The 13392-nt window shown below is 60.8% G+C and overlaps 2 protein-coding genes across 2 annotated transcripts; both read left to right on the top strand.

Moving 5' to 3' along the window:
- The first annotated feature begins 3473 nt into the window (after positions 1-3473).
- On the top strand, positions 3474-8523 carry LOC121341607 (mucin-2-like). The gene is made up of 3 exons (XM_041415257.1): positions 3474-4476; positions 4511-6561; positions 6670-8523. The coding sequence occupies exons 1-3, from the start codon at positions 3474-3476 to the stop codon at positions 8521-8523; spliced, it is 4908 nt and encodes a 1635-aa protein (XP_041271191.1).
- On the top strand, positions 8520-9371 carry LOC121341606 (cell wall protein DAN4-like; the record flags this gene model as incomplete). Its single annotated transcript, XM_041415256.1, has 1 exon — positions 8520-9371. A coding segment is annotated over exon 1 (852 nt), but the record flags the coding sequence as incomplete, so codon positions are not given.
- Between the last annotated feature and the right edge of the window lie 4021 nt (positions 9372-13392).

Here is a 13392-nt window from a genome sequence, read left to right as displayed (position 1 = left end):
AGGTTTTGGGGGAGGAGGAGGAGGAAGAAGAGGAGGAGGAGGAGGAGGTGGACGTAGACAATGGAGAGAGGTTGGAGTGGGATGAAGAAGAGGAGGATGATGATGAAGAGCAGGAGGAACTGGGGTTGGGGTTGGAAGGGTTGGAGAGGTCCGTGGTCTGAAGGGCTTGGAGGAGGAAGAAGAGGACGATGAGGAGGAAGAGGACGATGAGGAGGAAGAGGACGATGAGGAGGAAGTGGAAGCGGTGAAAGGTGGAGACGATGGGGAGAGGCTGGAGGGGGATGAAGGGGGGGAGGAGGAGGAGGAAGAGGAAGATGAAGGTGGAGACAACCAGGTGAGGCTGGATTGGTCAGTGCCGAGGCTGGGATGAAGGTCTGGGAAGAAGAGGAGGGTGAAGGAAGGTGGAGAAGATGAGGAGGAAGGTGAAGAAGAGCAGGGGGAGGATGAAGGACGTCAACAAGAGATGAAGGTCTTGGAAGAGGAGGAGGAGGAGGAGGAAGGTGGAGAAGATGGCAGGAGGTTGGGGAGGGTCCCCATGGAGGTTGGGGATGGTCTGGGAGGAGGAGGAGGAGGAGGAAGAAGGTGGGGATGATGGAGGAGGTTGGAAGGGGACAAGAAGAAACCTTGGATGAAGGTCTTGGAGAAGGAGGAGGAAGAGGAGGGTGAAGATGAGGGCGGGTGGAGGAGAGGGGGGAACGTTGGACGGGTCAAGGGCCAGGAGGAGGAGGAGGAGGAGGAGGGAGGTCAGGGGCTCCTCCCTGGGGGGGCCTTGGGGGTCTCTGCTCACCCTGGACCCTCCCCTGCAGCCGCCGTGGTGGGGACAACCCCAGCACAAGTGACCTCAGCAGAGACCGTGAAGACCCCAGGGACCACCCTGAGCCCCTCAGAGACCACCATGACCTCCTCAGAGACCACGACGACCACAGGGACCACCACGACCAGCTCAGGGACGTCCACAACCAGCCCCGGGTCCACTCCACCCAGCACTGGGACCTTCACGACCTCAGGGACCACCACGAGCATCCCAGAGACTTTCACGACCACATCAGAGACCACCCCGACCTCCTCTGGGATCACCACCACCACCCCAAGGACCTTCCTGACCTCCTCAGTGTCCACCACAACCTCAGGGACCACAATGACGACCCCAGTGACCTCCTCGACCACCTCAGAGACCACCACAACCACCTCAGAAACCACCACGAGCATCACAGGGACCACCCTGAGCCCCTCAGAGACCACCCTGACCTCCTCAGAGACCACCCTGAGCACCTCAGAGACCACCACGAGCACCTCAGAGACCACCACGAGCATCACAGGGACCACCCTGAGCCCCTCAGAGACCACCCTGACCTCCTCAGAGACCACCCTGAGCACCTCAGAGACCACCACGAGCATCACAGAGACCACCCTGACCCCCTCAGAGACCACCCTGACCTCCTCAGAGACCACCCTGAGCACCTCAGAGACCACCCCGAGCACCACAGGGAGCTCCACAACCACCCCAGGGACCACCCTGACCTCCTCATGGACCACCCCGAGCACCATAAGGACCACCCCAAGCACAACAGAGACCACCCCAACCTCCTCAGGGACCACCACGAGCACCTCAGGGTCCTCCACGACCAGCTCGGGGACCACCGGCACTGAGGTGACCAGCACGACCGCCCCAGAGATGACACCAACCACCTCATGGACCACCATGACCACCCCAGAGACCTCCACGACCACCTCAGGGGACACCCCAGCCTCCTCAGGGACCACCACATTCATCCCAGAGACCTCCACGAGCACCTCAGGGACCAGCCCAACATCAGGGACCACCCCAACCTCCTCAGGGACCACCATGACCCCAGGAACCTTCTCCACCACCTCAGGGACTACCACGACCACCCCAGAGACCTCCACGACCACCCCAGGGGTCACTCCACCCGCCACTGGGACCTCCACGACCACCTCAGGGACCCCCACGAGCACCCCAGAGGCCACCACGACCTCCTCAGGGTCCACCACAACCGTCCTAGAGACCACCACGACCTCAGGGACCTCCACAACCACCTCAGGGGCCACCCCAGCGTCTTCAGGGACCACCACATTCATCCCAGACACCTCCACGCCCACCCCAGAGACCTCCACGACCTCCTCATCGACCTCCACAACCACCCGAGAGACCTCCACGACTTCCTCAGAGGGCACCCCAACCTCCTCAGGGACCACCATGACCCCAGGAACCTTCTCCACCACCTCAGGGACTACCACGCCCACCCCAGAGACCTCCACGACCTCCTCATCGACCTCCACGACCTCCTCAGGGACCATCTCCACCATCCCAGAGACCACCACGACCTCAGTGACCACCACAACCACTCCAGAGACCCCCACCACCATCGCAGAGACCACCACCACCACCTCAGGGACCTCCACAACCTCAGAGACCACGTCTGTCACCTCCACGATCATATCAGAGACCACCCCAACCTCCTCAGGGACCACCATGACCCCAGGAACCTTCTCCACCACCTCAGGGACTACCACGACCACCCCAGAGGCCACCAGAACCTCAGGGATCTCCAAAACCACCCCAGAGACGATTACGACCACCTCAGGGGACACCACGACCTCAGAGACCACCACAACCACATCAGGGACCACCATGACCACCTTTGGCACCTCCACGACCACCTCAGAGACCACCCCAACCTCCTCTGGGACCACCACAACCATGCCAGGGACCACCACGACCACCTCAGGGACCTCCACAACCACTCCAGAGATCTCCACTACCATCCCAGAGACCACCACCTCAGGGACCTCGACAACCTCAGAGACCACTTCTGTCACCTCCACGACCTCCTCAGGGACCATCTCCACCATCCCAGAGACCACCACGACCTCAGTGACCACCACAACCACTCCAGAGACCCCCACCACCATCGCAGGGACCACCACCACCACCTCAGGGACACAACCACATCAGAGACCCCCCCAACCTCCTCAGGGTCCACCACCACCTTCCCAAGGACCTCTACGACCACCCCAGAGGCCACCCCAACCACCTCAGAGACCTCCACAACCTCCTCTGGGACCACCACCACCATGCCAGGGACCACCTCGACCATCTCAGGGACTACCTCGACCATCCCAGAGACCACCACGACCACCTCGGGGACCTCGACAACCTCAGAGACCACCTCGGGCACCTCTGTCACCTCCACGACCACATCAGGGACCACCACAATGCCACCACGACCTCCTCAGGGTCCACCACAACTGTCCTAGAGACCACCACAACCATCCCAGGGACCTCCACGACCACCTCAGGGACACCCACGAGCACCCCAGAGGCCACCACGACCTCCTCAGGGTCCACCACAACTGTCCTAGAGACCACCACAACCATCCCAGGGACCTCCACGACCACCTCAGGGACACCCACGAGCACCCCAGAGGCCACCACGACCTCTGGGACCACCATGACCATCCCAGAGACCACCACAACCCCCTCAGGGGATACCTCAGAGACCACTACCACCACCACCACCTCAGGGACCTCGACCACCTCGAGCACCTCCACGGCCTCCTCAGTGACCATCACGACCACATCAGAGACCGCCCCAACCTCCTCAGGGACCATCTCCACCATCCCAGGGACCTCCACGACCACCCCAGAGGCCACTCCAACCACCTCAGTGTCCACCACGACCTCAGGGACCACCACAAACACCCCAGAGACCTCCACAGCCACCTCAGGAATCAGCTCCACCACGCCAATGACCACCACGACCCTCCCAGAGACCACCACGGCCTCCTCAGGGTCCACCACGACCACCCCGGAGGCCACTCCAGCCACGCCAGTGACCACCACAACCACTCCAGAGACCCCCACCACCATCGCAGAGACCACCACGACCACCTCAGGGACCTCGACAACCTCAGAGACCACGTCTGTCACCTCCACGACCACATCAGAGACCGCCCCAACCTCCTCAGGGACCACCTCCACCATCCCAGGGACCACCACGAGCACCTCAGTGTCCACCATGTCCTCAGGGACCACCACAAGCACCCCAGAGACCATTACGACCACCTCAGGGACCACAACGACCTCAGAGACCTCCACAACCACATCAGGGACCACCTCAGAGTCCACCACGACCACCTTTGGCACCTCCACGACCACCTCAGAGACCACCCCAACCTCCTCAGGGACCACCATGACCCCAGGAACCTTCTCCACCACCTCAGGGACTACCACGACCACCCCAGAGACCTCCACCACCATCCCAGAGACCACCACGAGCACCTCAGGGACCTGGACCACCTCTGTCACCTCCACGACCATCTCAGGGACCACCACGACCACATCAGAGACCACCCCAACCTCCTCAGGGTCCACCACCACCTTCCCAGGGACCACCACAAACACCCCAGAGACCACTATGACAACCTCAGAGTCCACCACGACCCCGTCTACGGATCTCCACAACCACCTCAGGGACCACGTCAGAGTCCATCACCACCACCTCAGTGACCTCCACCACCTCAGGAATCTCCACGACCACATCAGGGACCACCATGACCACCCCTAAGGCCACTCCAACCACCTCAGAGTCCACCACCACCACGTCAGTGACCTCCACAACCTCAGGAACCTCCACAACCACCCCAGAGATGACACCGACCACCTCAGCAACCTCCACGACCACCTCATGGACCACCATGACCACCTCAGGGATACCCACGACCACCCCAGTGTCCACTCCAACCTCCTCAGGGACCACCACGACCATCCCAGGGACGTCCACGACCACCTCAGGGGCCACCAGCACTGACAGGATCACCACGACCAGCGCAGAGATGACTCCAACCACCTCATGGACCACCATGACCACCTCAGGGATACCCACAACCACCTCAGAGTCAGAGTCCACCATGACCACCCCTGTGACATCCACAACCACCTCAGGTATCACCTCAACCACCTCAGTGACCTCCACAACCTCAGTGACCTCCACGACCAGCCCAGAGATGACACCGACCACCTCAGCAACATCTACGACAACCTCATGGACCCCCACGACCACCCCAGTGTCCACTCCAACCACCTTGGGGACCACCACGACCACAGCAGAGACCACACCAACCTCCTCAGGGACCACCTCAGGGCCCTCCACGACCACCTCAGGACCTTCTTCGACCACATCAGGGATCTCCACAACCACCCCAGAGATGACACCAACCACCTCAGGGACCACCACGACCGCCCCTAAGACCACCCCAATCCCCTCAGAATCCACCATGACCACCTCAGGAACTTCCACGACCACCTCAGTGACCTCCACAACCTCAGGGACCTCCACAACGAGCCCAGAGATGACACCAACCACCTCTGCAACCTCCATGACCACCGCATGGACCACCATGACCGCCCCAGAGACCACCACGACCTCAGGGATACCCACGACTTCCCCAGAGACCACTCCAACCACCTCAGGGACCACCCCAACCACCTCAGTGACCTCCACAACCTCAGGGACCTCCATGACCAGCCCTACCTCCTCAGGGACCACCACCACCTTCCCAGGGACCTTCACAACCTCAGGGACCCCCACGACCACCCCAGTGGCCACTCCAACCACCTCAGGGATCACCACCACCATCCCAGGGACCTCCACAACCTCAGGGCCCTCCACGACCACCTCAGGACCTTCTTCGACCACATCAGGGATCTCCACAACCACCCCAGAGATGACACCAACCACCTCAGCAACCTCCACGACCACCTCATTGACCACCACGACCGCCCCTAAGACCACTCCAACCCCCTCAGAATCCACCATGACCACCTCAGGAGCTTCCACGACCACCTCAGGGACCACCACGACCTCCTCAGGGTCCACCATGACCACCTCAGGGAGCACCATAACCACCCCAGAGTCCACTCCAGCTACGACCTCAGGAACCTCCACGACCACATCAGGGACCACTATGACCACTTCAGGGACACCCACGACCACCTCAGTGACCTCCACAACAAGCCCAGAGATGACACCATCCACCTCAGCAACCTCCAAGACCACCTCATGGACCACCACAACCACCCCAGAGTCCACCACCACCACCTCAGTGACCTCCACGACCTCTGAGACCTCCACGACCACATCAGGGACCTCCACAGCGAGCCCAGAGATGACACCAACCACCTCAGCAACCTCCACGACCACCTCATGGACCACCATGACCACCCCAGAGTCCACTCCAACCACCTCAGGGATACCCACAACCACCCCAGAGGCCACTCCGGCTACTTCAGGGACCATCACGACCACCCCAGAGACCTCCACAACCTCAGGGACCACCACGACCTCGGGGACCACCACGACCGCCCCTAAGACCACTCCAACCCCCTCAGAATCCACCATGACCACCTCAGGAACTTCCACGACCACCTCAGGGACCACCATGACCACCCCAGAGTCCACTCCAGCTACGACCTCAGGAACCTCCATGACCACATCAGGGACCACTATGACCACTTCAGGGACACCCACGACCACCTCAGTGGCCTCCACAAAGAGCCCAGAGATGACACCATACACCTCAGCAACCTCCGCGACCACCTCATGGACCCCCATCACCACCTCAGTGACCTCCATGGCTACCCCAGAGACCTCCACGATGGCAGGGACCACCACAACCACCTCAGAGTCCACCACCACCACCTCAGAGACCTCCACGACCTCACAGACCTCCACAACCACCTCAGGGATCTCCACAACCACCCCAGAGATGACACCAACCACCTCAGCAACCTCCACGACCACCTCATGGACACCCACGACCACCCCAGTGTCCACTCCAACCACATCAGGGACCACCACGACCTCATCAGAGATCATCCCAACCACCTCAGTGACCTCCACGAGCTCAGGGACCACCATGACCTCCCCTAAGACCACCCCAACGCCCTCAGAATCCACCATGACCACCTCAGGAACTTCCACGACCACCTCATGGACCACCATAACCACCCCAGAGTCCACTCCAGCTACGACCTCAGGAACCTCCACGACCACCACATGGACCACCATGACCACCTCAGGGACCACCACCCCCATCCCAGGGACCTCCACGACCTCAGGGCCCTCCACGACCACCTCAGGACCTTCTACCACCACATCAGGGATCTCCACAACCACCCCCGAGATGACACCAACCACCTCAGCAACCTCCAGGACCACCTCATGGACACCCACGACCACCCCAGTGTCCACTCCAACCACCTCAGGGACCTCCACGACCACAGCAGAGATCACCCCGACCTCAGGGACCACCACCACCATCCCAGGGACCTCCACGACCTCAGGGCCCTCCACGACCACCTCAGGACCTTCTACCACCACATCAGGGATCTCCACAACCACCCCAGAGATGACACCAACCACCTCAGGGGCCACCACGACCTCAGGGACCACCATGACCACCCCAGAGTCCACTCCAACCACCTCAGTGACCTCCACGACCTCATGGACCTCCACAACCACCTCAAGGACCACCTCAGAGTCCATCACCACCACCTCAGTGACCTCCACAACCTCAGCAACCTCCACGACCACATCAGGGACCACCATGACCACCTCAGGGACACCCACGACCTCAGGGATCACCACGACCTCTCCTAAGACCACCCCAACCACCTCAGAATCCACCATGACCACCTCAGGAGCTTCCACGACCACCTCATTGACCACCATGACCACCCCAGAGTTCACTTCAACCACCTCAGTGACCTCCACGACCACATCAGAGACCACACCAACCTCCTCTGGGACCACCACCACCATCCCAGGGACCACCACGAGCACTCCAGAGTCCACCTCAACCACCTCATTGACCTCAACAACCTCAGGAACCTTCACGACCACCGCAGAGACCACCACCACCTTCCCAGGGACCACCATGACCACCCCAGTGGCCACTCCAACCATCTCAGAGACCTCCACGACCTCAGGAACCTCCACAACCACCTCATGGACCACCATGACCACCTCAGGGACACCCACGACCACCCCAGAGGTCATCACAACCTCAGGGACCACCACTACCATTCCAGGGACCACCAAGACCACCCCAGAGTCCACTCCAACCATCTCAGAGACCTCCACGACCTCAGGGACCACCACGACCTCCCCTAAGACCACCCCAACCACCTCAGAATCCACCATGACCACCTCAGGAACTTCCACGACCACCTCAGGGACCACCATGACCACCCCTGTGACATCCATAACCACCTCAGGGACCACCCCAACCACCTCAGTGACCTCCACGACATCAGGGACCACCACAACCACCCCAGAGGCCACTCCAACCACCTCAGCCACCTCCACAACCTCAGGAACCTCCACAACCAGCCCAGAGGTGACACCAACCACCTCAGCAACCTCCACGACCACCTCAGGGACCACCACGACCATTCCAGGGACCACCACACCTCCACAACCACCTCATGGACCACCATGACCACCTCAGGGACACCCACGACCACCCCAGAGGTCATCACAACCTCAGGGACCACCACTACCATTCCAGGGACCACCAAGACCACCCCAGAGTCCACTCCAACCATCTCAGAGACCTCCACGACCTCAGGGACCACCACGACCTCCCCTAAGACCACCCCAACCACCTCAGAATCCACCATGACCACCTCAGGAACTTCCACGACCACCTCAGGGACCACCATGACCACCCCTGTGACATCCATAACCACCTCAGGGACCACCCCAACCACCTCAGTGACCTCCACGACCTCATGGACCTCCACAACCACCTCAAGGACCACCTCAGAGTCCATCACCACCACCTCAGTGACCTCCACAACCTCAGCAACCTCCACGACCACATCAGGGACCACCATGACCACCTCAGGGACACCCACGACCTCAGGGATCACCACGACCTCTCCTAAGACCACCCCAACCACCTCAGAATCCACCATGACCACCTCAGGAGCTTCCACGACCACCTCATTGACCACCATGACCACCCCAGAGTTCACTTCAACCACCTCAGTGACCTCCACGACCACATCAGAGACCACACCAACCTCCTCTGGGACCACCACCACCATCCCAGGGACCACCACGAGCACTCCAGAGTCCACCTCAACCACCTCATTGACCTCAACAACCTCAGGAACCTTCACGACCACCGCAGAGACCACCACCACCTTCCCAGGGACCACCATGACCACCCCAGTGGCCACTCCAACCATCTCAGAGACCTCCACGACCTCAGGAACCTCCACAACCACCTCATGGACCACCATGACCACCTCAGGGACACCCACGACCACCCCAGAGGTCATCACAACCTCAGGGACCACCACTACCATTCCAGGGACCACCAAGACCACCCCAGAGTCCACTCCAACCATCTCAGAGACCTCCACGACCTCAGGGACCACCACGACCTCCCCTAAGACCACCCCAACCACCTCAGAATCCACCATGACCACCTCAGGAACTTCCACGACCACCTCAGGGACCACCATGACCACCCCTGTGACATCCATAACCACCTCAGGGACCACCCCAACCACCTCAGTGACCTCCACGACCTCATGGACCTCCACAACCACCTCAAGGACCACCTCAGAGTCCATCACCACCACCTCAGTGACCTCCACAACCTCAGCAACCTCCACGACCACATCAGGGACCACCATGACCACCTCAGGGACACCCACGACCTCAGGGATCACCACGACCTCTCCTAAGACCACCCCAACCACCTCAGAATCCACCATGACCACCTCAGGAGCTTCCACGACCACCTCATTGACCACCATGACCACCCCAGAGTTCACTTCAACCACCTCAGTGACCTCCACGACCACATCAGAGACCACACCAACCTCCTCTGGGACCACCACCACCATCCCAGGGACCACCACGAGCACTCCAGAGTCCACCTCAACCACCTCATTGACCTCAACAACCTCAGGAACCTTCACGACCACCGCAGAGACCACCACCACCTTCCCAGGGACCACCATGACCACCCCAGTGGCCACTCCAACCATCTCAGAGACCTCCACGACCTCAGGAACCTCCACAACCACCTCATGGACCACCATGACCACCTCAGGGACACCCACGACCACCCCAGAGGTCATCACAACCTCAGGGACCACCACTACCATTCCAGGGACCACCAAGACCACCCCAGAGTCCACTCCAACCATCTCAGAGACCTCCACGACCTCAGGGACCACCACGACCTCCCCTAAGACCACCCCAACCACCTCAGAATCCACCATGACCACCTCAGGAACTTCCACGACCACCTCAGGGACCACCATGACCACCCCTGTGACATCCATAACCACCTCAGGGACCACCCCAACCACCTCAGTGACCTCCACGACCTCATGGACCTCCACAACCACCTCAAGGACCACCTCAGAGTCCATCACCACCACCTCAGTGACCTCCACAACCTCAGCAACCTCCACGACCACATCAGGGACCACCATGACCACCTCAGGGACACCCACGACCTCAGGGATCACCACGACCTCTCCTAAGACCACCCCAACCACCTCAGAATCCACCATGACCACCTCAGGAGCTTCCACGACCACCTCATTGACCACCATGACCACCCCAGAGTTCACTTCAACCACCTCAGTGACCTCCACGACCACATCAGAGACCACACCAACCTCCTCTGGGACCACCACCACCATCCCAGGGACCACCACGAGCACTCCAGAGTCCACCTCAACCACCTCATTGACCTCAACAACCTCAGGAACCTTCACGACCACCGCAGAGACCACCACCACCTTCCCAGGGACCACCATGACCACCCCAGTGGCCACTCCAACCATCTCAGAGACCTCCACGACCTCAGGAACCTCCACAACCACCTCATGGACCACCATGACCACCTCAGGGACACCCACGACCACCCCAGAGGTCATCACAACCTCAGGGACCACCACTACCATTCCAGGGACCACCAAGACCACCCCAGAGTCCACTCCAACCATCTCAGAGACCTCCACGACCTCAGGGACCACCACGACCTCCCCTAAGACCACCCCAACCACCTCAGAATCCACCATGACCACCTCAGGAACTTCCACGACCACCTCAGGGACCACCATGACCACCCCTGTGACATCCATAACCACCTCAGGGACCACCCCAACCACCTCAGTGACCTCCACGACCTCATGGACCTCCACAACCACCTCAAGGACCACCTCAGAGTCCATCACCACCACCTCAGTGACCTCCACAACCTCAGCAACCTCCACGACCACATCAGGGACCACCATGACCACCTCAGGGACACCCACGACCTCAGGGATCACCACGACCTCTCCTAAGACCACCCCAACCACCTCAGAATCCACCATGACCACCTCAGGAGCTTCCACGACCACCTCATTGACCACCATGACCACCCCAGAGTTCACTTCAACCACCTCAGTGACCTCCACGACCACATCAGAGACCACACCAACCTCCTCTGGGACCACCACCACCATCCCAGGGACCACCACGAGCACTCCAGAGTCCACCTCAACCACCTCATTGACCTCAACAACCTCAGGAACCTTCACGACCACCGCAGAGACCACCACCACCTTCCCAGGGACCACCATGACCACCCCAGTGGCCACTCCAACCATCTCAGAGACCTCCACGACCTCAGGAACCTCCACAACCACCTCATGGACCACCATGACCACCTCAGGGACACCCACGACCACCCCAGAGGTCATCACAACCTCAGGGACCACCACTACCATTCCAGGGACCACCAAGACCACCCCAGAGTCCACTCCAACCATCTCAGAGACCTCCACGACCTCAGGGACCACCACGACCTCCCCTAAGACCACCCCAACCACCTCAGAATCCACCATGACCACCTCAGGAACTTCCACGACCACCTCAGGGACCACCATGACCACCCCTGTGACATCCATAACCACCTCAGGGACCACCCCAACCACCTCAGTGACCTCCACGACATCAGGGACCACCACAACCACCCCAGAGGCCACTCCAACCACCTCAGCCCCCTCCACAACCTCAGGAACCTCCACAACCAGCCCAGAGGTGACACCAACCACCTCAGCAACCTCCATGACCACCTCATGGACCCCCACGACCACCCCAGTGTCCACTCCAACCACCTCAGAGTCCACCCCCACCACCTCAGTGACCTCCACAACCTCTGGAACCTCCACAACCACCCCAGAGTTGGCACCGACCACCTCAGCAACCTCCATGACCACCTCATGGACCCCCACGACCACCCCAGTGTCCACTCCAACCACCTCAGAGACCACCCCAGCCACCTCATGGACCACCATGACCACCTCAGGGACCTCCATGAGCACCCCAGAGGCCACCACGACCACCCCACGGACCTCCACAACCACATCAGGGGCCACCACCACCACATCCGAGACCACCCCAAGCTACTCAGGGACCACCCCAACCACAAGTGCCACCACGACCAGCTTAGGGACCTCCACAACCACCTCAGAGACCACCACGACCACCCCATGGACCTCCACGACCACATCAGGGACTTCCGCAACCACCTCAGGTGCCACCATGACCTCCTCTGGTATCACCACGACCACCTTAGGGACCACCACAACCATCTCAGGGACCACCACGACCACCCCTAAGACAACCACAACCACCTCAGGGACCTCCAAGACCACACCAGTGACCACCACACCCACGCCAGTGACCACCATGACCACCTCAGGGACTTCGCTGGGACTGCCACCACGGCCGCTGCCATGTCACCCGCCAGGGACCCCGCTGCTTGTGAGTGCCACCACGGGGTCCTAGAACTCACCAGGGGGTCACAACGGCCACCAAGGGGTCCTAGAACCCACCAGGGGGTCACAGCGGCCACCACGGGGTCCTAGAACCCACCATGGGGTCACAGTGGCCACCAGGGGGTCACAGCAGCCACCATGGGGTCCTAGAACACACCACAGGGTCACAGTGGCCACCATGGGGTCAGAGCGGCCACCATGGGGTTCTAGATCCCACCATGGAGTCCTAGAACCCATCATGGGGTCTCAATGGCCACCAAGGGGTCTCAATGGCCACCAAGGGGTCCTAGAACCCACCATGGGGTCCCAAAACCCATTGAGGGGTCCCAACACCCATTGGGGGGTCCCAATGTCCACCATGGGGTCTCAACACCCATTGGGGGTCCCAATATCCACCACGGGGTCCCAACACCCACCACAGGGTCCCAACACCGACTGGGGGGTCCCAATGTCCACCATGGGGTCCCAACACCCATTGGGGGATCCCAACACCCACTGGGGGTCCCCACCCC

This window comes from Onychostruthus taczanowskii, unplaced genomic scaffold (assembly GCF_017590055.1).
Source record: "Onychostruthus taczanowskii isolate IOZ18803 unplaced genomic scaffold, ASM1759005v1 scaffold495, whole genome shotgun sequence".
In the NCBI taxonomy this organism is placed as follows: Eukaryota; Metazoa; Chordata; class Aves; order Passeriformes; family Passeridae; genus Onychostruthus; species Onychostruthus taczanowskii.
Note: the sequence above shows the minus strand (reverse complement) of the source record. Positions and strands in the feature narration are given on the sequence as shown.